Raw genomic sequence first — 27,013 nt, forward strand, 5'->3', positions numbered from 1 at the left:
TTAGACACAAAAGAAATATTATTGAACCAACAAAAACAATGCAAACCACCATGGAAAAGTACTATATTCGGCATGAAGGACAAGAAAACAATGAACAAAAGGGTAGGATGTCTGGTCTCAGGAGCCTCACAGGGTAACATTACCCATGTAAGCACAATTTTGAAGAATTTTAACAGTAATGAATCCTAAGAAGAAAAAGCAGTGATGGGTGGCATGAGAACCATAACCTAGAAAGACTTAACTAAAGAATTAACATAGAAGTAAGGTTTGCAAAATGAGCAGGCATTAACTAGAGATGATTAGAGAGTTAACTAGCATGTAGATAACTAGATTTGCAAAGTGACTTGGGGTTAACTCAGACCACAGGCAGAAAGAAGCATTTCAAGCAGAAGAAATTACATATGCAAGAGAAAAAGATTCTGTTGATTGCAGTGAAGACACTGGACAGAAGGAAAGCAGGAGTAGATTAGGAAAACCCATTTAGGATTCTATAGTTAGTGGACCAGTCACACATATCCTCATTAACCTAAGCAGAAGCCAAAGTGATGGTACAAGGGCATAATTAGAGACCACAGAGGTGAGAGAGAGAGAGACAGCAATTAAAAGAGGAAACAGCAGTAGCTCAAGAAGTGGCTGAGAAATATAGAGAGTGAGGGCAAATAGGGAAGAAATAGAGGTAGATATTGTTTCAGGTTAGAAAATGCTTAAACAGGCTTAGGAGATGCTAATGCTAATTATTCATAACAGGACAAATAGTAAAGATGTAGGAAACATAAGAGACAATGAGAGCATATGTTCCCCAGAAGGCAGGAAGAAAAGCTGAACAGATCACAGAGAGAGGAGGCTGGGTGGTGGACTTTCCTATAGGCTATGTGCTCTTGGTGAAGATGGGAAGAACTGTTGGGAAGGCACTGGATTCCGAGAGTTAAGAGGGTAAGAGAAAGTTGTGGTGCATGATCCATTGAGAGATGAAGAATCACAGCCCTGGAGAGTCCTGAGATTCCCATCTAACCTGGGCAGACTTCTTGCAGTGCAGATGAGATAGGGAGAAGTAAAAGTGGATGAGGAAGAAAGTCAGGGGAGCAGTGGGGGAAAAGGGAGCAGTAGAGCAGTGACACAGCACCCCTGCTGTAGGGAGATGGAGAGAAAACCTCTCCCCACCGTAGAGGTTAGGCATTTTTGAAAGCATTATGATTTCTGCTCTGTAGACAATTCTACAGAGAATTGTCAAGCAATCTGTCATCAAGAACTAGAGCTAAGATCCAAACTCAACATAACCCTTTCCATTCAGAAGTAGCTGACTTATTTAGAGGCTAATATCTTAGACATTCAAATCCATAGAGGAATGGCAAACATTAAAGGGGCATATTTACTGACACTTAACTCTTTCTTTGTTATGTTAACAGTACAACGAGAAATATATAAAAAAAGAGCATGTAAGAAAACAGACAACTAGAAAGTTTATTGAAAATTATATATTCAAAAAACCACATGGCAAAACAGGTGAAGAGGGTCAAAAGGCACAAGCTTTCAGTTATAAAATAAACAAGTCTTAGTAATGTAATGTACATCAAATTAATCCAAGTTACTAATACTGTATTGCATGTTTGAAAGGTGCTAGGAAAGTAGATCTTAAAAGTTCTCACTACAAGAAAAACAATTTTGTTTGGGGATATGTGTTGATGGGTGTTAACCAGACTTAAGGAGGTAATCACTTTGCAATATATACAATTTCTGAATCATCATGTTGATATATCAATTTTTAAAAAAGGTCTACTGTAGTTATAATAATGTTGCCCTTTGGGGAAATGAGTATACCATCGCCAGTGATGGTTGCATGGGAGCTCTAATAACTTTTGCAACTTCTGCGAATCTATAATGACTTCAAAGTAAAAAACACACAAAAAAATCTCCCAAAATTATGTATTCAAGGTCCACTATATATATATATTATAATTAATACAAAGAATGCTTACCATAAATACAAGGAAATGAGGTAAACACATAGTTCAAAGAACAGAATAATCACTAATCCATCAAATCACAAATTAAATAACACACTTGCCTTACGTATGGTGTAAATAGTAAAACATGTTTTTTAATCTAGTTTGGTGTTTAGTCAATTGAAATTAATATATATGTTCCATTTCTGGTAGTAGAGTTATTCGTTAGTCCCTTAGAAAATGTGTCCACTTTTAAGACAACAATAGATAAAATAAAAACTTAAATACCATACAAATTTTCTTTTTAAGTTATATGTAATTTTTCAAATAAACAGTATTTAGAAATTAAGGTCTTGAACTTCAAATTAGAAAAATGTGTCATGGTCAAGATTTTCTTTTCTTCACTTTACCAATAAAAGTCATGATAACCAATAATGAAATAATGCCATTTTTCCTGTCATTCCAAAAGTGGTTGTAACTTCAGAGTCACGCAGATGTTTCATATTATTGCCTTCCAAAGTTAATACTTTCACATCTGATATATCAAAGCAGCAGAGACTGAATATATCCAAGCTGACAGGTAACGAGCAACTACATATAAATGAAAATGCATTTAAAACACCTGAACCTCAGAAAAAAATTAATTAAAAAACAAAACTAGCAGGCAACTATAAATCATAGACATTCTGCAGGGGAGCGGAGGAGAGAAGCCAAAACAGGGGAAGGAAGAGCATAAGGGACTATGGTGATGGTTCACAGGTGAACTAGTGGGAATTTTATGGGGAATATACCTGAGAGGAGAAAGCAAACATTGTACAAAAGTGAACAATGATGTAAAATATATATATAAATAATAATAAAAACACCTGAACCTCAAACAATATTATAATTCCTTTCATTATATTAAAATAAAATTTAACAAAGTCCTATTGTTATATAAATAATAGCTCTTTCACTATACAATCAACTGCATCTTTTACCACATTCTACACTTCAATTTCCAAGGTAGAAAATAATCCCTTTTCACTGATTACCAGATTTCCTATGCCAATGATGATATATAGTTCTCAGTTCTTTCTAGGATCTGGATACTGCCATATTTACTTAGAGATTAAAGAGAATCTTACCAGGGTATTAAGAATGCTATAAATTGAGGACAAATTTCAGATTAACTAATTAAGGCACAGTGTGATAGTGCAAGAAGTGATACCACTGGCGAACTCTTTCAGGCTGCTTCCAGATCTACCCATTGAAATGGCTTCTTCATGTCATCCCATAAATCCAGAAATACTACCCCTTCTGAGAACTCTTTTCTAGACCCCTTGGCAGAGAACTGAGAGCAAGGTCTGCGTTAAAATTAATGCCTGTCTGAATCTGAAATCCCTATTGTTATGCTTCACTGGCGTGTAAAGGAAGAGCACAGGTATGGGAACCAGACAAAACTAGGTTTGAATTATAGCTCTGCCATATACCTGGCAGTGGAATAATGTCAAGCAATCCACCGACCTTCTCTAAGTCACATTTTCCTCATTTGCAAAATGTGAATGTCATCTTTTCACAGAATTGGTTGAGAGGTGTATTTTTAAAATGTATTATGTCAGGTTATAACAGACAAAACTAGGTTTGAATTATAGCTCTGCCATATACCTGGCAGTGGAATAATGTCAAGCAATCCACCGACCTTCTCTAAGTCACATTTTCCTCATTTGCAAAATGTGAATGTCATCTTTTCACAGAATTGGTTGAGAGGTGTATTTTTAAAATGTATTATGTCAGGTTATAACAGACTAAATGCTGAATAAATGGTATTATTGTTTACTGTTATTACAACTGTGCTATATAATACAATTATTGACTGTGACAAACTTTATTGCACTGCTTATCTACATATTCTGCAAATACAGTCTGTTTCAAATTTGTAAATTCTTAGGAGGTAGGAATTACAGTTAAACAGTTCTTTCTCTGTAACACCTAACAATCAAGTTCTTAATGAGGCAATGTATTTTCATAGTTTCCTGTTTATAGTTTTTTCCATTTATAGAACAGCCAAATATGCTTAATAAAACACATATATGATCCCTAAAATTACCCAGCTTTAGAAGAGGATACTCTCTCCAATGAGGTGATTATTTTAAGGTTTTTAAAAGAACAATTGAAATGCTACTAAATTTCAGTATCTACCACAAAACTTGGTTGTTAACTCACATTCTCAAAATAATTTCTCGCTTTAAGTAGAATTGGTAAACAGTGAGTCAATTCTTCAGCTGTACGGTGCAATTCAAATTTAGAAAAGATGGGTACTAATCAGACAAAGTGCTTCTTCCACTTTATCTAATGTATCTCATGCCATAGATCTTAACAAACTTTAATAATTTATAAGAATGCTGATATAATTTTTATCTTTGTTTCTCTGTTTATAACATATCTTTTTTTCCTTTGGCTACCTTCAAGGTTTTCTCTTTGTCTTTGGTTTCCAGCAGTTTTATGGAGATGTGTTAAGGTGTGTTCTTTTTGTAATTTATCCTGCTTAGAATTCTGCAAATTTCTTTGATTGTGAACTCGATTTTCATTATTTTGGCAAATTCTCAGTCATTATCATTTCAAATTTTCTTCTGCTTTGTTATCTTCTGTTCTCCTTTGCTGAACTACAACTTCATGTATGTTACACTGTTTGATACCTAATGTTCTTGGATGCACCCCTTTTTGTTTCCCCAACATTCCTACTCTTTTGCCCACTTTGTATTTTAGTTTGTATAATTTCCATTGACCCATATTTAAGTTCACTGATTCTTTTCTCAGTTGTGTAAAATACAGTGATGACTTCCCAAAGATATTCTTCAGGGCCTCCCCGATGGTGCAGCAGGTTGAGCACTGCGCTGTCAAGCTGTCCACAGCCTCTGCAGTGTGGGTTCGATTCAGGCCGGCCAGGGAGCAACCCACATGGCACTACAAACCTCTCCTGCCTTGCCCGCTGCTCCCCACAGCAGTGTCCTTGGTCCGTCTGCCTGTTCTGCTCCCCACTCTGGCTCTGGTGAATTCTCTCACCCTCCTACACCTCTGGCCTGTACCCCAGTTCTTGTATAAATAAATAAATCTTTAAAAAAAAAAAGATTTTCTTCATATAAGATGATATCATGGCTTTATTTCTTGCATTTCCATTTGAATGTTCCATATAGTTTTCATTTCTCCTCCCCATTTACATATGTTATCTACCTTATCCGGGATATCATTTTACAGAAGTATTTAAATCCCTATCTGATGGTTACTTTAAAGTAATTCCAGTAATTAGTTATTTTAAAGTCTCTGAGCCTAATTCTGTCAATTTCTTTATTTCTGAACAGAGAGGCAGGAATTGGTGCTGTTCTGACAGCAGCAATCAATCACCTTCTATAGACCAGTAACAATGAGGAATATTCTGTGTGATTACCTAGCCCACTCCTATTATTTCTCATGAGGGCCTGGTGGAGGCTGATGGAAAAGAGCATACATATTAAGGTAAACTTCCCCTACAGCAGGGCCCTTAGTTATTCCAGACTGTAAGCCAATCCACAGTTGGTCTCCAACAATTTGTTAAAATGATATCTGATTTCTCCTTATCCCTTTGTAGGCAGCCAGAGCTTCTACATTTTTGGAAGATTTTAGAAATAGTGTCAAAAAACTACACAAGCTTTAGCAAACTTGGCATTACTAGAGTTTTCTGAATGTTTCTGTATGAGTTTAACTTGTAAGCATGCAACCTCATAAATTTACCAGATATTTTCTATCACTTCACAATCTCACCAGTCTAATTTCAATAATGTTATATTAAAAGTTTGGCACCAAAGTATTACAGTTAAGTCACTGCAATAAAATATCTTGTTTTATTTATGGCCATTTAGAAAATTTATTATAGTAGAAGCTACATAAATATTAAAAGTTAAGACATTCTCTGGTACAAACCCTGTTATGGTAATAATTCAACCTCTCCTGAAGCAAAGAACGCCTACCATTGCTATCCCCAGGGAACATGTTGGATCTAATGATATAAACTTGTTGAAACATGGTTGTCCAAAGCAAGGAAAGTCTCCTGAGGCAGAGAGCCAAGCACCAAAGCTGTTCAGACTACAAGTCAGCAGCTTCAACTTCGCAGCTTGATCCTATACCCCCCAAAGCACTAAATCTCCACATGTGTCTATAATGGGAAAAAAACTGGATTCAGCATGTCTTAACTAGTCTGTTTTGTTATTAACCAGTAATCCAGATGGCATAAAATCAATCAACAAAATCAAATGCTGCCTGTACCCAATGAAACAAAATCTCAGCTCTAAATCCATGGGAAATGACATTACTCTAACTTACCTAATTCTTAGTGTTGTTTTCTAAGATGATATGAGATGAAAGACCTTCAGAAAGGCTAATATATTATCAGACTCACTGACAGCAGACAGAAACAGAATTTACATGGCATTCAGTTTTACTAGGACTTCAAGTTAGATAGGGCTAACTTTCCATTTTTCCTTAAAAATCTGAATAATACCTATCATATTTATAGTTTGCACACATTATTAAACTTAACTAGAATTTTTTAGTTAAGTAGGGAGGTATTAATTTTAACTTCTAAGTTTTAAATTTTTATTTTATAAAACAGAACAGTAAAGTCGCAGACAAGCTGAGTGACTGATCTGAGGTCACCTGTACATGGTAGCGAGGCCGGGTCAGTCTGGTCTCTGCCTTCAGTTCAACGTGCTTGTCTAGACATAACTGAGAAGCATTAAAGCTGAAAATAAACTTTCAAAGCAACCTAAACCTGACAAAACTAATCTGGTTCTAGTTGCACTATAATTTTTACCTCCAATCCTTATTCATATCACCTGCAAGAGACTGACAGGAGATGATTTATTACAAGTCTATATGTCTCCTTGGAAATAGATCTAAAGCAATTTTAGCCCTGGGCTGACTTTCAGAAACTAAGGCAACAAACTAAATCTGATAATGACGCAGCGCAGAACAGTACTAAAATGAAAGCACTAGAATTGTATTAAAAATAACAGCTACAATGGAAATGGGTCTGTTATTTTATAAGACATGTTATATAGAAGTATAAGCCATTTCCTACCATATTAAGAGCTTTTTAACTAAAAAAAAAATGAAAGAAGAAAACACCCAGAATGTTATGATATTGATTTGCATGACTCTGATAGAACCTTAAGGAAACTCTGTTGTGAAACTAATGAATCTGACTATTCCCATGTCACTATTGTGTGATCTTTGACAAATTATTCCAACTTCTTAAAGCTCAGTGTCTGCAAAGCATAGATGATTTACATCAGCTATTCTTATACAGATTAAATAAGAAAACACATAAATAACAAATGTTAATTTTGATTGCTTATTGTTCAATATATTATTAGAAATATAACTAGAGCAACAAACACTCTAGTGTAGTGCCTAGCAGACAAAATTACAGTAATAATTAGGTTCTCTCAAAAACTAATTGACTATATTTGGTGATTAGTCAGATAGTGGGGCTTACAAAATTACCATAAAAATTTTGACTTTTGGGCAGAAGAGCTAAAAAGAAACTTCTTCAAAGAGGAAATGCAAATGGCCAACAGGCATATGAAAAAATGTTCAACTTCACTTGCAATCAGGGAAATGCAAATCAAAACTACCATGAGATACCATCTCACACCAATGAGAATGGCACATATTAAAAAAACTAGCAACAACAAATGTTGGCGGGGATGTGGAGAGAAAGGAACTCTTCTGCACTGCTGGTGGGAGTGCAAATTGGTCCAACCACTAGGGAAAGCTGTGTGGAGATTCCTCAACCTACTAAAGATAGAGCTTCCATAAGATCCAGCAATTCCACTCCTAGGTATTTACCCAAAGGACACAGAAACATTAATTCCAAAGAGCACCTGCACCCCTATGTTTATAGCAGCACAATTTATAATAGCTAAGCTTTGGAAACAACCCAAATGCCCAAAAACAGATGACTGGATCAAGAAGATGTGGTACATATACACCATGGAATATTACTCAGCATTCAAAAAAGATAAACACATGCAATTTGCAGCAACATGGATGGAGCTAGAAGGGATCATGCTCAGCGAAATAAGCCAGAAAGAAAAAAGAAAAATACTGGATGGTCTCACTCATAACAGGGATCTTGAAAACCTAAATAAGGGATCAGGAATAAGAATAACTATAAGAAAGAAAAAAATCAAAAATCAACAAACAACTATGAACCAGAGACACACTTGGGGTGGGGGCAGGGAAAGGAGGGATTGGGGTCAAAATCAGGGGTTTGCAATTGTATGGGGAATATAAAGATAAAAAAAATAAATTTTTAAAAAATCAAAAAAATAAATTTTGACTTTAATACAAGAAGTATCATGAAAATTAAGGTTCAGAAAGGCTAATATATTATCAGACATACTGACAGCAGACAGAAACAGAATTTACATGGTTTTCAGTTTTACTAGGACTTCAAGTTAGATAGGGCTAACTTTCCATTTTTCTTTAAAAATCCCAGTAATACCTACCACATTTATAGTTTGCACATATTATTAAACTTAACTAGAATTTTTGAGTTAAGTAGGGAGGTATTAATTTTAAGTTTTAAATTTTTATTTTAGACATGAGAGAAAAAAGAAAGAGACATGAGAGAAAAAAGAAGAGTTTATACTTTTATACATCTAATAAAATATTCCCAAAATCTAGTGGGCAAAAATTGATAAAATGAATTATAAGGAAAATATTTGACATGACTATCCATAGCCATAAATGATGTGATTACACATTTATCTACACTCATTGGATATAGAACACTGACAATGAAGCCTCATGTAAACTATGGACTTAGAGTAATTATGATGTGCCAATGTAGGTTCATCATTTTTAATAACTATACTATTCTGATAGAGATGTTGACCTGGGGAAAATTCTGCATTTGAGGGAACAAGAGGTATATGGGAAATATCTTTACCTTCTTAATTTCCCAAGGAAACTAAAACTGCTCTCAATAAATGAAGGCTTAATAATTGTATAGAACTAAAGGGAAAAATGATATATCCATCATGTTAGTAAAAGGACACCTCTCAATTCTGGCTACAATAAAAAAATTATTTACATATCAAAAATCTAAAGAACACAATAAAGTATTGACTTAATCGGCTTATGTGAAACTCTAGACACAACATTAGAAAATGTAAATGTACTCAAGCACAAACTGAACATCTCCAAAAATCTGTCGAAATACTAGGCCATAAAATAAGTATCAGTAACTGTAAAGACTACCAGTGAGACTAATTAACAAGATATCAATAATAAAAATGATAACTACCCTATAAGAGCTCAAATTTTTTAAGTTACATCTCTAAAGCCCTTGTTGGTCAAAGTGGAAATTAACAATGGAATTAACAATTTGTATAAAAACTGTGGCATGCAGGTTAAGTACTACATCGCACAATTTAAAATTTATAGATATGGATATACAACATCAGTAATTCAATTTAAACATTACTGGAGAGTCACATCACTTAAATAAAGCAGAAAAAAGTAGAAAGAAGAAACATGTATGAGTTTTGAGAGAGAAATGATAGATTGTACTGAATATGGTTGTATTTATAGATAATTCAAAATAAATTTTTTTTGGTGTAAAAAAAATTTATAGCATTAAAATTAGTGCATATAAAGCAGAAAATTGATTAAGTACCCATTTAAGGAAATTTGGGATGGAAAAAAGGAGGAAGGTGAGAAAAATAACAAAAACAGAAACTAACAAACTAAAATAACAAAATAGGCTACAAAGCGTTATCATTACTTCTTTGAAAATACTAATAAGATAGACAAGCCTCTGCCAAGCCTAATAGAAAAAAAGAAAGAATAATATTAGTAATGAAAAGGACATAACTACAGATTTAACAGGATTTGAAGGATAAAAGAATGCTATAAATAACTTTAGCCAATAAACTTGAAAACAGATCAAATGGATAACTTTCTAGAAAATTACAACTTGCAAAGCTTACATAAGGAGAAAGCAAGACACCAAGACTCCCATGACTATTAAGGAATCAGTCTTTTAAAAATCTTCCCACAGAGAAAATAATAGACCCTGAATGGTTTTATAGATGAATTCTAACAAAATTTCAAGAGCAGATTATTATAATTTTACAAAAGTACTTAAAGAAAAAAAAGTGCATTCAACGATGTAAAATGGCATTATTTAATACCAACACTAGCAAAGAACAATAGAACAAAAAAAATCACAAGCCAATCTCTATCATGAGTACAGATACAAAAATATATACAATATATTAGCAAATTGAAGCCACAACTGTATTAAAATATAATAACTAGGACCAAGAAACTTAATCCAGGAATGCAAAAGCAGCTTAACAGGTAACACAAACATTGACAACATTAATGTATTTTTAAAAAGATTAATTCTATTGTCTCAAGAGATACACAAAAGTATTTGATAAAATGCAATACCCAGTAATGATTTAATAAAGCTAAAAGATTGTCTTCCTAAAGGGCTTGCCCAACTTTTGTTAAACTTAGTTCTAGATACCCTACCTTCATAAAATTTTTTATTGCAGAAACATTGGTTTACATCATTGTGGATGAGAAATACAAGCTCTCCCCAATACTCGGTTATTGTTACCACCCCACAACCACACTTACCATCAAGACACCCATAATTCCCCACCACACATACACAATGGAATACTACTCAGCAATCAAAAAGTTAAATTCTTGCCATTTGTGGCAACATGGATGAACCTGGAGGTGCTTATGTGAAGTAAAATAAGTCAGAAAGAAAAAAACAAATACTGAATGGTGTCACCTATATGTGGAATATAAAGAAACCAAACAAAGGGTCAGATAAAGCCAAACTAATAACTAACCCTAGAAAGCTAACTATAGAACTGAGACTACCAAAAAAGGAAACAAGAAGAGGAAGTTCAAGAGCATGGTGAAGGGGGAACACTATGGTGGGGAATTATGGGTGTCTTGGTGGTAGGTGTGGTTGTGGGGTGGTAACAATACCTGAGCACAGAGAGCTTATATTTCTCATCCACAATGATATAAAACAATGTTACTGCAATAAAAAATTTTATTGGGACCTCCCTGGTGGCGCAAGGGGTTAAGACGCAGCCTATGAAGCTATCCGCAGCCACTGCAGAACCAGTTCGATCCCCGGCCAGGGAGGTGACCCGCATGGAGCAGCAGACCTCTCCTGTCTTGCCTGCTGCTTCCCTCAGCAGTGTATTTCAGTCAATCTGCCTGTTCTATTCCCCACTCTGTCTCTGGTGAATCCTTTCATCCCCACACCTCTGGCCTATATCCCAGTTCTTATATGCATAAATAAATCTTTAAAAAAAATTTATAAAGGTAGCGTATCTAGAACTAAGTTTAACAAAAGTTGGGCAAGCTCTTTAGGAAGACAATCTTTTAGCTTTATTAAAAGATCTTACAGAGAGATTAAGTCCTATTCATGAATTGGAAAAGCCATTCAGAGATACCTTTATATTTAATGCAATTCCAGGCAGAGTCTTGTCAGGTTTTCCAAGAAAATAGATAAAATGATTCTAAAATGTATATGAAAATAAAGGTCTAGACAAGGAATTTCTGAAAAACAAATAGAAAAAGCCTTGATAAAGCCATAGTAATAAAGACAGCATGGTATCGGTATTAGGACAGACAACAGTGGAATAAAAGAGAAATCCCACAAATAAAATATTGCATCTATGTAAGTACTTGGTATATCACAGTTCACTGGAGAAGGAATAAATGATGCTAGGACAATTGGTGAAGAAAGAAAATTAGATTTCTAATTTATACCAAACACAAATATAATATCCAACTTTATTACAGACATAAAGAGAAAGAATTCAAACTTTTAGAAAACATAAGAACACCTTTATGCCATTTGAGGATTTCTTCAATAAAATATAAAAAGCAATTAACTATAAAGATCAGAAACATTTTAACTGCAAAATTCAAAAATATTACAATGAAGGCATGAAAACCATCAAAGGATTTCACAAAGAAAGTGAAGATAAACCATAAACTGAGAGAAAATACATGCCTAACAAATGATTATTTTGCCAACATATCATGAATGCTGAGAAATCAATAAGAAAGAGACAAAGAAAATGAGCATTAAGACAAACAGGTATATGACCGAAGATAAAACAAACAATAAAAAGATGTTCAACTTTAAAAGTTATCAAGAAAAAATATTGCCAATTAGGGTCGCAATAACATTATGTCTCATCACAAAACTGGTAAATTAAAACTTCTGACAACATCAAATGTTGATGAGGATGCGGGACCCATTGCTGAGAGAAGTACAAGTACAAACATTATCTCATCAACTTGAAGATGTTCATATCTCATAAGCCCAACAATTCTAATCTTGCACACATACATAAGGTGAAAAATATAAACATGGTCACAGCAGACTGGTGTGAACTAGCAAAAACCTAGAACAACCCATGTACCCAATGACCAAACAATGGGTACATAAATGATGGTAATTTTTGCTGAATTTAAAGTAAATATACTGTAGCTATTGGACACCACTGATGACTCTTAGAAAAGCAAATTATAGAGGATTATAAGCAGTCTAGTACCATTTTTATAAAGCTCAAAAACAAATACCATAATGCTTAAGAAAAAATAACTTGTGCGATAAAAACTGTTTTTAAGCAAATATTAATAAAAAGTCAGGAGTCTATCTCCAGAGAGGAGTATGTGGTAGTATTGTACTTTTTAAATTGGGTGATAGTTTCATAGCTGTTCATTCTATATTTTGCAGTATCAAATAATAAAAAGTTTACTTGAGAGGCATCTCCTTTCTAATTATTTATGAGAAGCATCTACTGAACTGAAATCAGTTTCCTTACAAAAACCTCATCTCAGAATGTTCTCTTGTTCATCAATGTCACTGCATTATAAGACATGGAATATATAATACTCCATAGACACAGAGACGTGCTGGGGCTAGCAGCCCATCTTCATGCAATATGGTGAATGCAAAGAGGGTATATGGAGAAAGGTGGGAACAATGCAAGCACATGTGGGAGAGGGAGTGGGCTGGGAAATTACTACTTGGAGACAGAGGCAGATACTGCTGAAGAGAAATGGGGTGCTGTGATACTGTGAAAAAATAAGAAAGATACATTTCATCTTCATCCCTGGTTCCTGCCACAGAGAGAGCTTCTAAAACCCTGGGAATTTCGGGCCTCCCCGGTGGCGCAGCGGTTGAGCGCTGGGTTGCGAAGCTGCCCGCGGCCTCTGCGGCGCCGGTTCGATCCCCGGCTGCTCCCCGGCCACCAGAGGAGGGTCCCACATGGCGTGCAGACCTCTCCTGCCGCCCGCTGCTCCCCTCAGCAGTGTACTTCGGTCCTTCTGCCTGCTCTGCTCCCCGCTCTGGCTCTGGTGAATTCTCTCACCCTCCCGCGCTTCTGACTGTACCCAGTGCATGTATAAACAAAAACAAACAAACAAACCAGCAAACAAATAAATAAAAGCATGCCTCTATAAAAAAAAAAAAAAAAAAAAAAAAAATTACTAAAAAAAAAAAAAATAAAAAAAAATAAAACCCTGGGAATTTCCTGTGAAGTAGGACAGAAGCATGTTTTATTATTCATAAGCCCTTTTCGAGGATACCTGAGTTTACACTAATAAATGCCTCTTGGTTGTGAATGGAACCAACCAAGTGATTGGAAGGTTAGAACATTCAGCCCTATCCTCTACCTGACCTTCAGGTTGGGGAGAGGGGCTGGAGATTTATGCATCACCAGCAGACAAGGATCGAATCATTCAAGCCCAGGTAATGAAGGCTTCAGAAAAATTTTAAAAACAGAGATTCAAAGATCTTCCAAGTTGGTGATTATCTGGAGGTGCCAGGAGGCGGGTATAGCTACAGAGTCTATGGAAGCTCTGTGCTTCTTCCTGAGCTACATTATTTCATTTTTAAAAAACTGGTAATCTAGTAAGTGAACCACTTTCTTGAGTTCTGTGGGCATTTTTTGCTAACTATAAAACCTGAGAAGGGTGGTAGGAACTTTCAATTTATACTGGACAGTCAGGAGCACAGGTGACAACCTGGATTTGTGACCTACATCTGAAGTAGGAGAGCAGAGAAAACAATTTTGTGGAGCTGGGTATTAGCCACTGCAGTGTGTGCTAACTCCCGTTATTTTGCATCAAAACTGAATTAAGTAAAAGGGAGACAGTCCACCGAGAACTGGAGAAGTACTTGGTGTGGGAAAAACCTATACATATGTTGTTAAAAGTGTTAAATGTAGTAGAAACAGTAGTTCTTGTCTACAGTCCACATAAAAGTTTTGTTAGGTAGAACCAAAAAGAGTCATGGAATACGAAAAATTCAGAAGCAAAGGTTGCTCAGTGTTGTTGCAGTTCTGGACCCAAATTTGAATTACACCACAATTAAGCAGAAAGCAACCAGTCAGTCTCTCACAACTTTCATTTTTTATATCTGTTCTTTAAACACATAAATACTGCTCAGAGCCCCATCCTTGAGGAAAATGATTTGAACCTTGCTTCCAGTCTCTTGCCAAGTGGCCTTACATTAAGCTGATTCTTTTCTCAAAAACCAGTGGCATGTTATTTGCCTTAATGTTATTTGCCTTTCTGTGACATCAGGTAGCAGGTCTATGTTCAGCAACAATGAGAGAAAGAAGCAAAGAACCTCTGGGCACTCCAAACAATCTGAGAGTCAGGGCCAGCCTAGTTTCCCCAAGGCGATGTTTAGAGGTGGGGTGTAAAGATCAGGTTTTTAGTCTATGTAACAGAAGTGCTAAGCGTTTTCAACTTTAATGACAGAGCTAGGACTACCTTATTTCCTTGACTCCAAGGCTTGTTTAAAAAAAAAAGCACCTGTGATCTTATAACAGATGGGGGAGGGGGCATACTAATACTATGCCATCAGATATAAATAGCTAATAAGAGACTCCTATTCAAAATTATTAAAATATGATAAAAGCTGAATAATCTACTAAAATTAACTCAATAAATCAAAGATATGGCACCAAAAGCAAAAGCAACAAAAGAGGGCCTCCCCGGTGGCGCAGCGGTTGAGCGCTGGGTTGCAAAGCTGCCCGCGGCCTCTGCAGCGCCGGTTCGATCCCCGGCTGCTCCCCGGCCACCGGAGGAGGGTCCCACATGGCGCGCAGACCTCTCCTGCCGCCCGCTGCTCCCCTCAGCAGTGTACTTCGGTCCTTCTGCCTGCTCTGCTCCCCGCTCTGGCTCTGGTGAATTCTCTCACCCTCCCGTGCTTCTGACTGTACCCAGTGCATGTATAAACAAAAAAAACAAACAAACAAACAAACAAATAAATAAATAAGACATGCCTCTATTAAAAAAAAAAAGCAACAAAAGAAAAATAGATAAACTGGACTATCTCAAAAATTTTAACTTCTATGTATGAAAAGACACAATCAACAGAGTGAAAAGGCACCTATGAAATGGGAGAAAATCTTTGTAAAGCATGTCTGACAAGGGATTAATATCAAGATTAACAAAGAACTCACAACCAAATAAAACAATCACCCAATTAAAAACTGAGCAAAAGACTAGAATTCATATTTCTTTAAAGAAGAAACATGAATGTTCAATAAACCCATTAAAAGATACTCAATATCTGGTGAATCCTCTCACCCCCCACACCTCTGGCTTGTACCCCAGCTCTTGCATGCATAAATAAATAAATCTTTAGAAAAGAAGAAAAAAAAGATACTCAATATCACTAGTTATTAGACAAATGAAAGTCAAAACCACAAGACACTACTATCAAAAAATCAGAAAATAACAAGTGTTGGTGAGGTTGTGGAGAAATTAGAACCCCTGTGTACAACAGTGCACAAGGTGAGAATGCAAAATAATGAAACTGCTTTAGAGAACAATATGGTGGTGTCTCAAAAATTAAAAGTAGAATTACAACATGATGCAGCAATTCTACTTCTGGTTATGCAGTTATGCATCGCTTAACAACATTTTAGTTGACTATGGATGGCATACACAAAGTTGGTCTTAATAGGTTATATCACAAAGGCTAGGTATGTAGTCGGCTAAAACATTTAGATTTGTGTAATTACACTCCAGAGCGTTAACATAATGACAAAATTGCCTAACAACACATTTCTCAGAATGTATCCCCATTCTTAAAGCAACGTATGACTGCATGCTTATATACTCAGAAACACAAATGGGTATCTATACACCCATGATCATAGCAGCATCATTTATAATATCCAAAAGGTGGAACAATCCAGTATCCATGAATGGATGAGTCAAAAAACAAAATGTGATCTATACATATAATAGAATATTATTCCACCTCACAAAGGAAGGACATTCTGACACATGCTACAACTCTGATCAACCTTAAAAACTAAGTGAGGGCCTACCCTGGTGGTGCAGCGGTTGAGAGCTGGGCTGCGAAGCTGCCCACAGCCTCTGTAGTGCCGGTTCGATCCCCGGCCGCAGGCGAGGGTCCCACATGGCGCGCAGACCTCTCCTGCCGCCCGCTGCTCCCCTCAGCAGTGTATTTCGTCAGTCTGCCTGTTCTGCTCCCCACTCTGGCTCTGGTGAATTCTCTCACCCTCCCGCGCTTCTGACTGTACCCAGTGCTTGTATAAATAAATAAATAAATAAATCTTTAAAAAAAAAAAAAAACATTAAAAAAAAAAACTAAGTGAAATAAGTCAGTCACAAGAGCACAAGAGGACACATGCTGTGACTCCATTTATATGAGGTAGCCAGAGTAGTCAAATCCATAGGGAGAGAAAGTAGAATGGTGGCCTGGGGCTGGGGGAGAAGAAATGGGGAGGTATTGCTTAATAGATATATAGTTTCAGTTTTGCAAGAAGAAAAGACTTCTGTGGATAGTGATGATGGTAGCAGGCCAATGAGAATGCCCTTAATACCAATGAGTGCTACACTTAAAAAAATGGTAAAGGGGTCTCCCTGGTGGTGCAAGGGATTAAGCACCACACTATGAAGCAATCCACAGCCTCTGAAGCATGAGTTCGATCCCCAGCCAGCCGGAGAGAAACCCACATGGCGAAGCAGACCTCTCCTGTCTTGCCCGCTGCTCCCCTCAGCAGTGTATTTCAGTCAGTCTGCCTGTTCTGTTCCCCACTTTGTCTCTTGTGAATCCTCTCATCTCCCTGCATCTCTGGCCTGTATCCCAATTCTTGTATGCATAAATAAATAAATCTTTAAAAAAATGGTTAAGATAGGGCCTCCCTGGTGGCACAGGGGGTTAAGACACAACCTATGAAGCTTCTGCAGTCTCTGCGGCATGAGTTTGATCCCCCAGCCAGCCAGGGAGCTACCCACATGGCGCAGCAGACCTCTCCTGACTCACCCGCTGCTCCCCTCAGCAGTGTACTTCAGTTGATTTGCCTGTTCTGTTTCCCACTCTGTCTCTGGTGAATCCTTTCACCCCCCACACCTCGGCCTGTACCCCAGCTCTTGTATGCATAAATAAATAAATCTTTTAAAAAAAAAAAAAAAAGGTTGAGATAGTAAATTTCACGTGGTTTTATCACAAATGAATTTTTTTCTCCAGAGTGTTTAAGGAAGGACAAGTATCATGCTTCTAGAAGTGTGAGGCCATAAATAACTTTATGCTCACTGAGAGCAACTGGAAATAGCTGAGGCTGAAGGCTGGAACCAATAAGCACTGAAAAGAGACAGAAAATCCTTTAGCTCTTTAGAAGCCACAGGCCCCCAAATGCAGCCTGGGACTGAATGAATGCTGTGGAGCTACTCCATCAGACTGCTGGCTGAGTGATAATCTGGGACATTTTTTTCACATCAGCAGCAACAAAGATTTTACTGCTTCTATACTTGTGCCACTGATTTCGAAATTAATTTACAATAAACACCACTTTGGTTTTGATGTTGTAGCTTGTCAAGGCAGTTGTAAATCTCACATGAGCACCTCTGGTATTTGTTTTCTCTTGACAGGTGTACAACACTTGCAAATCTGATAAGCATGCTTCTAATTCCTCTACCCCAAGGAATTCATTGGCTATCTTATGCTCTAGTTCAGAAAAAAATAATACCTGTGGGTGTTAATATGACATCAATATATTACCTTACTTTTGGGGTTCTCTGGAATATACCACATGATGATAAAAGAAAAAAAAATCAGCCTTTCCTGACATGCAACAGGATAGGAAATGAAGCATAAATACGCAGCCCTGTTATTCTTCTAGGCATTAATGTCATTTATTTACAAAGACTTTGGATTTTAGGGAATTAATTCTTTGTCCTTAAGGGTAAACTGCCCTTAAAATGAAAGCATCAAACCACTTGGTGTCTTAATTAATGACAAGAAGAGGCAAGCCCTTTGTGAAACTAAAGGTATTTACTCGCTTCTTGCCTTCTGGCACTCTTCCCACTCTTATGGAATCACAAAATTATTTTACATTCTTTAGAGACTGTGTCTGCAAGTCCCTTTAGCCCACTGGGCATGTCTTCTGACTGAAGCCTGAATGAATTCAAAGCAGCTTACTGCTTTCTTCGTATCACATCTAGTTTGAAGTATACTTTTGGACTTCAATGCTTTCTTGAAACTACCTTGTTCAAAAATGGTTCTGCTTACTGCAGAATTTAGTAGTAAAATAGGAATTGTCTTCTTTGGAATATTATACCACCCTCTGAGCAGTGGCTCTAACCCTTCTTTGTTCTTCTAATTAGTCTTTAACTAGTTAATATTTTTTAAAATGGACCTTACTGTTTATGGTGAATTTCAGCCCAAGATTTAAGTTTTTTGTCTTAAGTAATATTGTGAAAGTTTCAGGGTACTGTTTTACAGTCTTCTGTGTCCTATTCATGGCTGGTGTTTAGTGTTCTTAAAACTTAATTAAACTCCTCAGAAAGTTCCTAGGGATACTTTGTGGGGGGGCCTCCTGCTTTTCTCTCACAGGCAATTTCTAAACTCCCTCTGCTTCAACTGCTATCTCTATGCCAATTATTCCCACACATCTACAGTATCTATGTGATTCTGAATTTCTGTACTACAAACAGCCTTGGGACAGCAATGATGGTCAACTGACAAATTCAAAAACAACACTATTTCCTCCTTGCTCAAATAAGCCCTCTTCCAGAATTCTGTTCATGGAACTTGCATCTCTGACTTTCCCCCTTCCTTATACCTATAATCAAACTAGTCTCGAGTCCCTTCCATTAAGTCTCAAATAGCACTTGAATTCTGTTTCTCCTAATCACACTGACAGTGCCTTAGTTCTGGCCATGACCATCATTTGACCAAATGCATGCCTGCCTTCATGTAAGCCCTGCTGACAACCAGCAACAAAGCCACAAGTCCAAGGGTGGATTCTAGGGAAGCTATTTGCTAGATTCTAGGGAAGCTATTTGCTAAAGGCTAAGGAGAAAATGGATTCAGGCAGAATTTGTATGAAAGTCAGTAGCCAGAAAACAAGAGGAAGCATGATAGTAAAACCTAGTGTATACAATGTTGAGGGAAATCACTCTAGTCAAAAAGGTGATCTAGTAATGATCTAGTAAATGACTTGAAATAAAAAGGTATGCTAGGCCAAGAAGAGAGTACATATGGAAGCACATTGTAGAATTCTGCCCTAGTTCCCCTGGAATATAAAGGTCATAAGCACCAGGATGTTCTCTCACTTATTCTCATCTATTTTGGGGATGTCAAGAATAGTGTCTGGTACAAAATAAAACTCAGTATTTACTGACTGAAAGACCTATATATGTCCTCAGCATCTCCTCAGTAAATATTTTTTAAAGATATGGATGATGGTTACTGTGAGATGACTGGCAAACTGCCCCCTTCACATGAATTTTCAAGTTCCTTCAGCCTCTCCCAGGGTGCCCAGCAAGCTCATCAGGTTCTCCTTTGTGGTGATACCACCATGAGGGTAAGCTCTGCTCCAACAGGCCTATACTCTACCTCCCTTGAAGATGGGCAGAAGAGCAATTACAAAAGGAAAAGTTTAATTAAGTCTTCCTAATAATTCATGGACCCCAAAACGTGGAGCCAAGGACAATTATACTTTTGGATATGTTATGTACTTCCAGGTTATTAGCTGAGTCTGAATAATTCCCGGAGTAGTCTCTGCAGGTTAATGAATAAACAGCTAATTAGATCACAAATATTTCAATTTTGTCTTAATAAATATATTGTGATGAAGATGCCCTCAAATTAGTTCTCCAAAACTTATTCATTATTCTACAGTTGACAGTAATAGTTAACATCAAATCCAAAAATAAGAAATGACCAAATTTTATTATGCATCTGGAGGCAATCAGAAAACTCACAAATAAAGGTTGTTTAGGCTCTTCTTTGTCTGATTCCATTTATTTCCTCATTGATTTTCTTTTAGTACTTTTTCTTGGGCACAATTCCAAATGCTAAAGATTTAAAGATGAACTGCACTCATGGAAGTACATTTCAAGAGGGAAAACTCTTAACAAATGTGATATGAATAACCTAAGTTCTGAGAGAAGGGAAAGAATGTATTTTCCAAAGTGCACAGGGAGGGTCACCCACACGGAGCTGACAGTAACAATTACAACTAACTTGTAAAATAGCTGTCACTTACTCCTACTTTATAGACTTTAAAAATCATTAAAATTACAGCTATTATTTAAATCCAAAGCCTGAAATTAAGGATTATTCAGGCTTAGCACCATACGGATATTAAGTGTATTGAGGAATATGGCATGGTAATTCAGTTTTATGAAACAACAAAGATACACACCAAGATAGAAATATTCAGAGGCATAAAGAGAAAAGAGTAAAAGTTCTTTAGAAGTGAGCCAGGCTTGAAGACCTATTCTACCAGAGAACTTCTTTCCTCTTCTGGAAAACAGAAACTAGTACTTTCCTCATGGGATGGCTAGGATGGCAAAATGGGATATTAGTTGCATATGAAGAGCAGCTGTTTGTCAACACATGACTATGTGTCTATAGGTTGGCAGAAAGAAAGAAGGAGGAAGCAAAGTAGAAGGGAGGGTAGGAAGGAGAGAAGGCAGGAAGAATGCGGTGGGAAAAACCCAGCACCAGCACTGTGACACTGACAAGGTCAAAGAATTCTAAAAAGGGGTTAAAAGTTCAATATTACCCAGCAGGTCTGAAAAACCAACCAACAAACTTAAAGAACAATACTACAATATTACTTCTCCTACCTGCCCAGTTTGATAATGTCTGGCAAATTGGTTCACCACTCGGTAATCATTTGCAAAGTACTCCATCAGGATAGAAGGAACCTCAGCAAAGTCAGTAGGACACCTGGTCCCTAAAATGGGGGGGAAAGAAAAAAGTTGCCATGAATCATATCAACATGTTTATCTTCCTTTGTATGTACTCTTAAAACTTTTATTTGTACTTCTGATGAACTATGATTAAGCATTAATTCATTAAATCAATATTTTACTTTTATAAAATTATTATACATATTTACAGAAAAGTTTATTATAATTCAATATATTTTCCTATATGTCAAAAGTAAAACAAAATATTTGCACAGCTGGATAAAACACCTTGTAAAGCAATAGCTCACACCCTCTATAAACAAACCTATCCTCAGCTATGCTGGGTTATACATGAAACACAAATTAAAACATTCTTACAACTTATATAACATTTGTATTTAAGTCACTAAATTCTATCATCAAATGCTTTTATCCTTCATGTGTATTAAAAGCATTTTGTTTAATCCATTCATTGCCTTTTATAACAAAGTCAAATTCTCGAAGTAGAAAAGCAATGTCTTTAACTCAAAATTACTGAAGCAACAAATCCTGCAATGGAACTTTTTCGATGACATTTTATGTTTCTGTACAATCTTTTCAAATATCCTGTCCTCCCCAAAATACTACATGTAAACTTAGTAAATACTGATTGCCAACAATTTACCAGGTTAAAGATGACCACACAAAATAGCTTAAGACTTAGAGATGAAACAAGAGGAAAATCTATAATATCATCAAATAAGGCTACATATCAGCATATAAAACTAATAACAAAACTATATTGTCTGATAGGAGGAAGATATAAGAAATAAAAGCATTTTTAAGAAACTTGTTATGTTGATTTTTGATAAAACGAGGCAACGTATATTCACTTTTTCATTCACTAACTCTGTGCTAGGTACTAAGATACATATTTAATCACAAACACATAAGCTATAAAAGTAATTCCATGTAGAACACTTGTATTTGTACAGCACAAACTCAAAAGACAGACCACTAAGAACTTGTTAACAAAGAAGGAAAACACATAAGAAGATCAAGATTGCATAACTGGAAGGGCAAGATGCGGGTAAATGACTACAGAACATCATTAACTGATCAGATTTTCTAAATAAAAAGCTCTTTTCCTAATTTCAAATAAAACATGCTTTTAAAGGATCACTATAAATGTTGATGGCTCACCAGTGACATGCTGGTAACGAGTGCGTCCCAGCATAGAATGCATGGCATGTCCCATTTCATGGAAAAGATTTTCCATCATTCCAGGAGTTAATAAAGTTGGCAAATTCCTTGAGGAGTGGGGGAGATTCAGCATAAGAACTACAACTGGAAGTTGATAGTCTCCATCTTCCTTTAGTCTGCCTCCACGGATTGTAAAATGGCAATCCTTTAAGAATCAGAAAACTTAGCAGTTTTAGATAAAGGGTAAAAATATGTGAATTCAAGTTTTAACTTAATTCTATCCTTACTCTGGTCTTTTAATCATAGATACTTTTTCCAACACATTTTGTTTTGCTAAAATTTTAATATTTTAAAACACCATTAATATATTCAGCTTGCATTGATGAATTCATTCATTCTCTACAAAAATATGCATTGAAGTGATATGACAGCAGTTGCTGAAAACAGTCATCAAAGAGCTAAGAGCCACACTCTCAAGACATTCATAAACAAGTAAGAAGGGACAGGCTTTGAGCTCTTGGGGAAAAGGCCACTACTATTAATTGAAGCCCTTCCATGTGTCAAGCAATTAGCTAGGAAAAATTTCCATATCTATTATGTTCATCACTTGGAAGTGATGACTCTAAACTATGACAGAACAAGCAATCTGGAGTAACTTCCACTATAACAGGATGAGATTCACAAACATTTGATCACATATTCTTCACAACAAGCCTTGAAGTAGTATCTCATTTTTCAGATGAGAAAACTGAAACTGATCTTGGGAATGCTGCCATGTGTTCAACACACATGGCTAGAGCTGCTATATCTGGGATTGAGCCTAGGCCAACTATCAGGAGTCTAGGCTTCCAATCACTAAACTGAAATTCTGCAGCAGCCACTAAAGCAAAGAAGAGAACATAGAACTCAGTGTCCTATGACCTAGACCAGAATTCTTAGAAGGAAAGAGTTTCATCTCTACCTTGTTAAATGCCAGAAGAGATGCCCTGTTTTTATACGCTCACATTTGTTAAAATACTTTTGAAGGTGTAGATCACCATTCAAATATAAAGTGCCATTATTTCTATTAGGACATACAACCTGAGCTCTTAACATTAGCCATCAAATGCTGAAGCCAAGTGACTGGCAAGTCTGGTGTGCAACTATAGTAAAGGAAATAAACTTCATATTCCACCTAAGGAGAGAACTGATGATTGATAAAGTTTTCAAATAGACAAATTTTCTACAATTTTAAACTAGGTCTTTTTTCAGGTATGGCAAGTACTAAAGGACTGAGTTTGCATTCAGATCACAAACTTTTGGCTATGTGACTCTAGGCAAATTACCTCTCTGGCCTCAGTTTCTTTATAGTATTAGTGCCTAGCTGAAAGGCTGAGATGAACATTCAAAGAGGCAATGTAGGGCCTCCCTGGTGGTGCAGGCGGTTGAGCGCTGCACTGTGAAGCTGTCCGCACTGTGTGCAGCGCGGGTTCAATCCCAGCCGGCCTGCGAGAATCCCACATGGTGAAGCAGACCTCTCCTGTCTCGCCCGCTGCTCCCCTCAGCAGTGTGTTTCTTTAGTCTGCCTATTCTGTTCCCAACTCTGTCAACGGTGAATCCTCTCACCCTCCCGCGCATCTGGCCTGTACCCCAGTTCTTGTATAAAAATTAACAAATCTTAAAAAAAAAAAAAGAGGCAATGTATATAAAGGATTTGGTACATTATATGGGACAAAAATGGCACAAAAATGTCAGTTATTATTATTACCATGAGTCAGTTAAAAGTGACATATTTTCATAATATTTATTATTTTTAAATTCTATCCAAAATTCTACTCAAATTTCAAATTTGTATTTTTAATTATGATTATTAATACCTTTTTAATATTAAGAAACTACAAAAATGAAATATGAAGTTCACAGTAATTCAAATTAATAGCTTAATCACCACTAGAGAGAATAGTTTGTAATAAAGAATCACCTGATATGGTTTGTCTGCTCGCTGAAAAAAATCACAGTAAATGTACCCCAACAATCCCTCAGATTCATGAACAACAGCCTAGAAGACAAAATTTTAATTTAGTGGTGAATGAGGCCACCAGAAGTCCTAAAATTGGAAGAAAAAAAAAAAAAAACCACTCTAATACAAGAATCTGTGTTTAAAACAACCATTGGTTCAAATATAGACATGTTATTACTTTCTACAGCCCATATTAGCTTTAGATAGATTTTCCCCTCAACCTCTTTTTTCTGCTGCATCTCTCAGGTGATTATGATTTGAGAATCCTATCCAGAAAAGAAAATTCCTTGTTTGGGTCCTTTGTTTGACTGCCAGTCCTCTCCAATGCCTCCACCAAAAACAGTCTTTCAGACTGTTCACAAACCATCCAAAAGGGTGTGCTGGAGAGGTGCTAGCTAGCAACAGTTATGCAGAAAATTCATTTTTCCCTCAAATCTTAGAATATAATGATATATGCCCATATAAATGATAACCCTAAAATCAGTATTATGATTTATGCCCTTCTCCAGAGGGGGCACAGCTCATAGGAGCACAATCAGTCATCTCCATTTTGCCATTTTAGTCTTTTCAGAATTTGAGGATTCTTCCAAAGACCAACTCAATTTTATTCCTTAAAACTTCCTTCAAGCATATATTAATTATTTCAACAAATATCTAGTAAGCACTTGCTCAGTTCAAGACACTTAGGCTACACCATGAACTAAACTGGCAAATAGTGCTGCCTCATGAAGACTCATGTCTTTAGAAGGGCAAGAACCTCATCAGCATTGTATCCTATCACTCTTCTGCTACCCATTTTTCTGTTCATTACATCTCTGCAGTTTACCAGTATGTCATTTCTTCCAAAAAATGAAATTGCACATAATATGCTAATAGACATTTAAGTAAGTAAATGAAGTCATGAAATGCCCTCCAAGTCTGCCTTTTTAATACATCAGCTCACCTTGTCTAGGCCCACAAAACATAATCAAGAGACAATAAGAGAGTTTTCATTTGTTGAAATATACTGAAAATAGTATGGTGTGGCAAGCATAAAACCAAAAAGTAAGATAAACACATGGATGTAAAAGAATTTCAGAAATTTATCAGGAAAAATTAAAATTCACACCTCAAAGTGGGCTCTAGTACGAGGATAGACTGCAAGCTTAGTTATTATGATAGATATCATACAGAAAACAATATAATTTAATATCTGATGCAAATACAACCTCCAACAAAATGGGGGGACAAAACTGGAAGGTAAGGCAGGGCTATGTGATGGATTCTGGAATTAACCACAGGGACATTGGTACTGCAGGAAAATGAAGAGCAATGACAAATTTTCATTTAACTAGAATTTGTCAGTAAGAAAATTCATAAAATATTTTCAGAGAACCAACTCTGCTATTATATATCTAGATTAATTTCAGCCAACGACTGACTGTAGAGAAAAGGGTTTGTTTTTTAGTGTCCTAAATCAGAAGTGGTGATTTGGATTTTCCATGAAACAGGAATAAATTAAGACACTCCTCCAGGGTAAAGCTAACTTAAACATGAAACTGTTGTTAAGCCAATTACCAAACCCAAGAGATAAAGCAAGTAACTTTATAACTAACTGGATTGCTTACCAGTTTTCGAACATCTTCACACCACACCTCTCCTTTAGCAGGCTGCTCTGCATATAATGAAATCCCTAATAATTTGTTAAACAAAATATTCAGGCCTTCCATGCATGCTCCAAGGGAGAAAAATGGGCAATATAAGCTGGGCTCGATATTATACCTAAAAGAAGAAAAAGAGGCTCAGTTGCATTTTTATTTAATTTCTTAAGGCAAATTTGTTAACTTATCATTTACAACTTAGGACTATAGTAGCTAAAAAAGAACTGAAAATATAAAGGTATATTTCTATCTTTCAAGAGATTTCCAGACTTAGTCTTATTCAGAAGAGAGGCAATCTATTACCACTAATAAGAGTAATGTCGTAATAACGGTAGACATACCATTCCCTAATGTGTTCGAGTTACTTACCCTGCCATTGACTCTAAGCAGTTTGTCTGTCTTAAATACCTCCACTACACACATTCTTCATACATATCATATACAAACTGTGACTAGTTTGAGCTATAACGGCAAACTACTTTATGAAAGGTGCTATACTCTAAAAAATTGTGATATATCACATAGATTAAACAAATACAAATCCTGAGGTACATTGAGTGAATTTAAAGTTCAGATGCACTAAAATATTTGTTACTGGAAAATTATCGTAAATAATCAGAGCTTACTTTATCTGTTTTGTTGTTACATATCTTAAATGAGGGACAATATTGATATAAGGTTCATTATTCTTCATCCAAAAACAGTTGTTTTTTTTTTAATATCTGATTCCAATATAAACAAAACATGCAGAATATGTAATGTGAATGTTTGTTTTGAGTCACTAGGTCAGGTCAAAACCAGTCAGAAAAAAAAAATGGCTCTAGAATAATAGTAGGTGCTTAATCTGGTTCCACTTACTAGTATTAATAAAATATATGAGCTTATAAATAAAATATATACAAACTTATGCATACGGTGATTGAAGTTAGTGAGTGAGCATAAATTACACCATGAACAAGATTGGATTTATGGAAATCCAATTA

General features: G+C 36.2%; 1 protein-coding gene across 5 annotated transcripts in view; it reads right to left on the bottom strand.

The window, feature by feature from the left end:
• MIPEP (mitochondrial intermediate peptidase) overlaps nucleotides 1-27,013 on the bottom strand; it is a 144,371-nt gene that overhangs the window by 74,481 nt on the left and 42,877 nt on the right. For all 5 annotated transcript variants that reach the window (XR_008554419.1, XM_037527029.2, XM_037527031.2 and 2 more), the window contains exons 11-14: nucleotides 25,998-26,151; nucleotides 24,352-24,429; nucleotides 22,392-22,596; nucleotides 21,144-21,253 (exon numbers count right to left, since the gene is read on the bottom strand). Coding sequence is in view for 4 of the 5 variants with exons in the window: in XM_037527029.2 (XP_037382926.1) it covers nucleotides 21,144-21,253; nucleotides 22,392-22,596; nucleotides 24,352-24,429; nucleotides 25,998-26,151 (547 nt within the window). In the remaining variant the exon portion in view is untranslated. The remainder of the gene's footprint in view (nucleotides 1-21,143; nucleotides 21,254-22,391; nucleotides 22,597-24,351; nucleotides 24,430-25,997; nucleotides 26,152-27,013) is intronic.

The sequence above is a fragment of the Talpa occidentalis genome, unplaced genomic scaffold (genome assembly GCF_014898055.3).
Source record: "Talpa occidentalis isolate TD23 unplaced genomic scaffold, MPIMG_talOcc4v2.1 talOcc4.5, whole genome shotgun sequence".
Classification (NCBI taxonomy): Eukaryota; Metazoa; Chordata; class Mammalia; order Eulipotyphla; family Talpidae; genus Talpa; species Talpa occidentalis.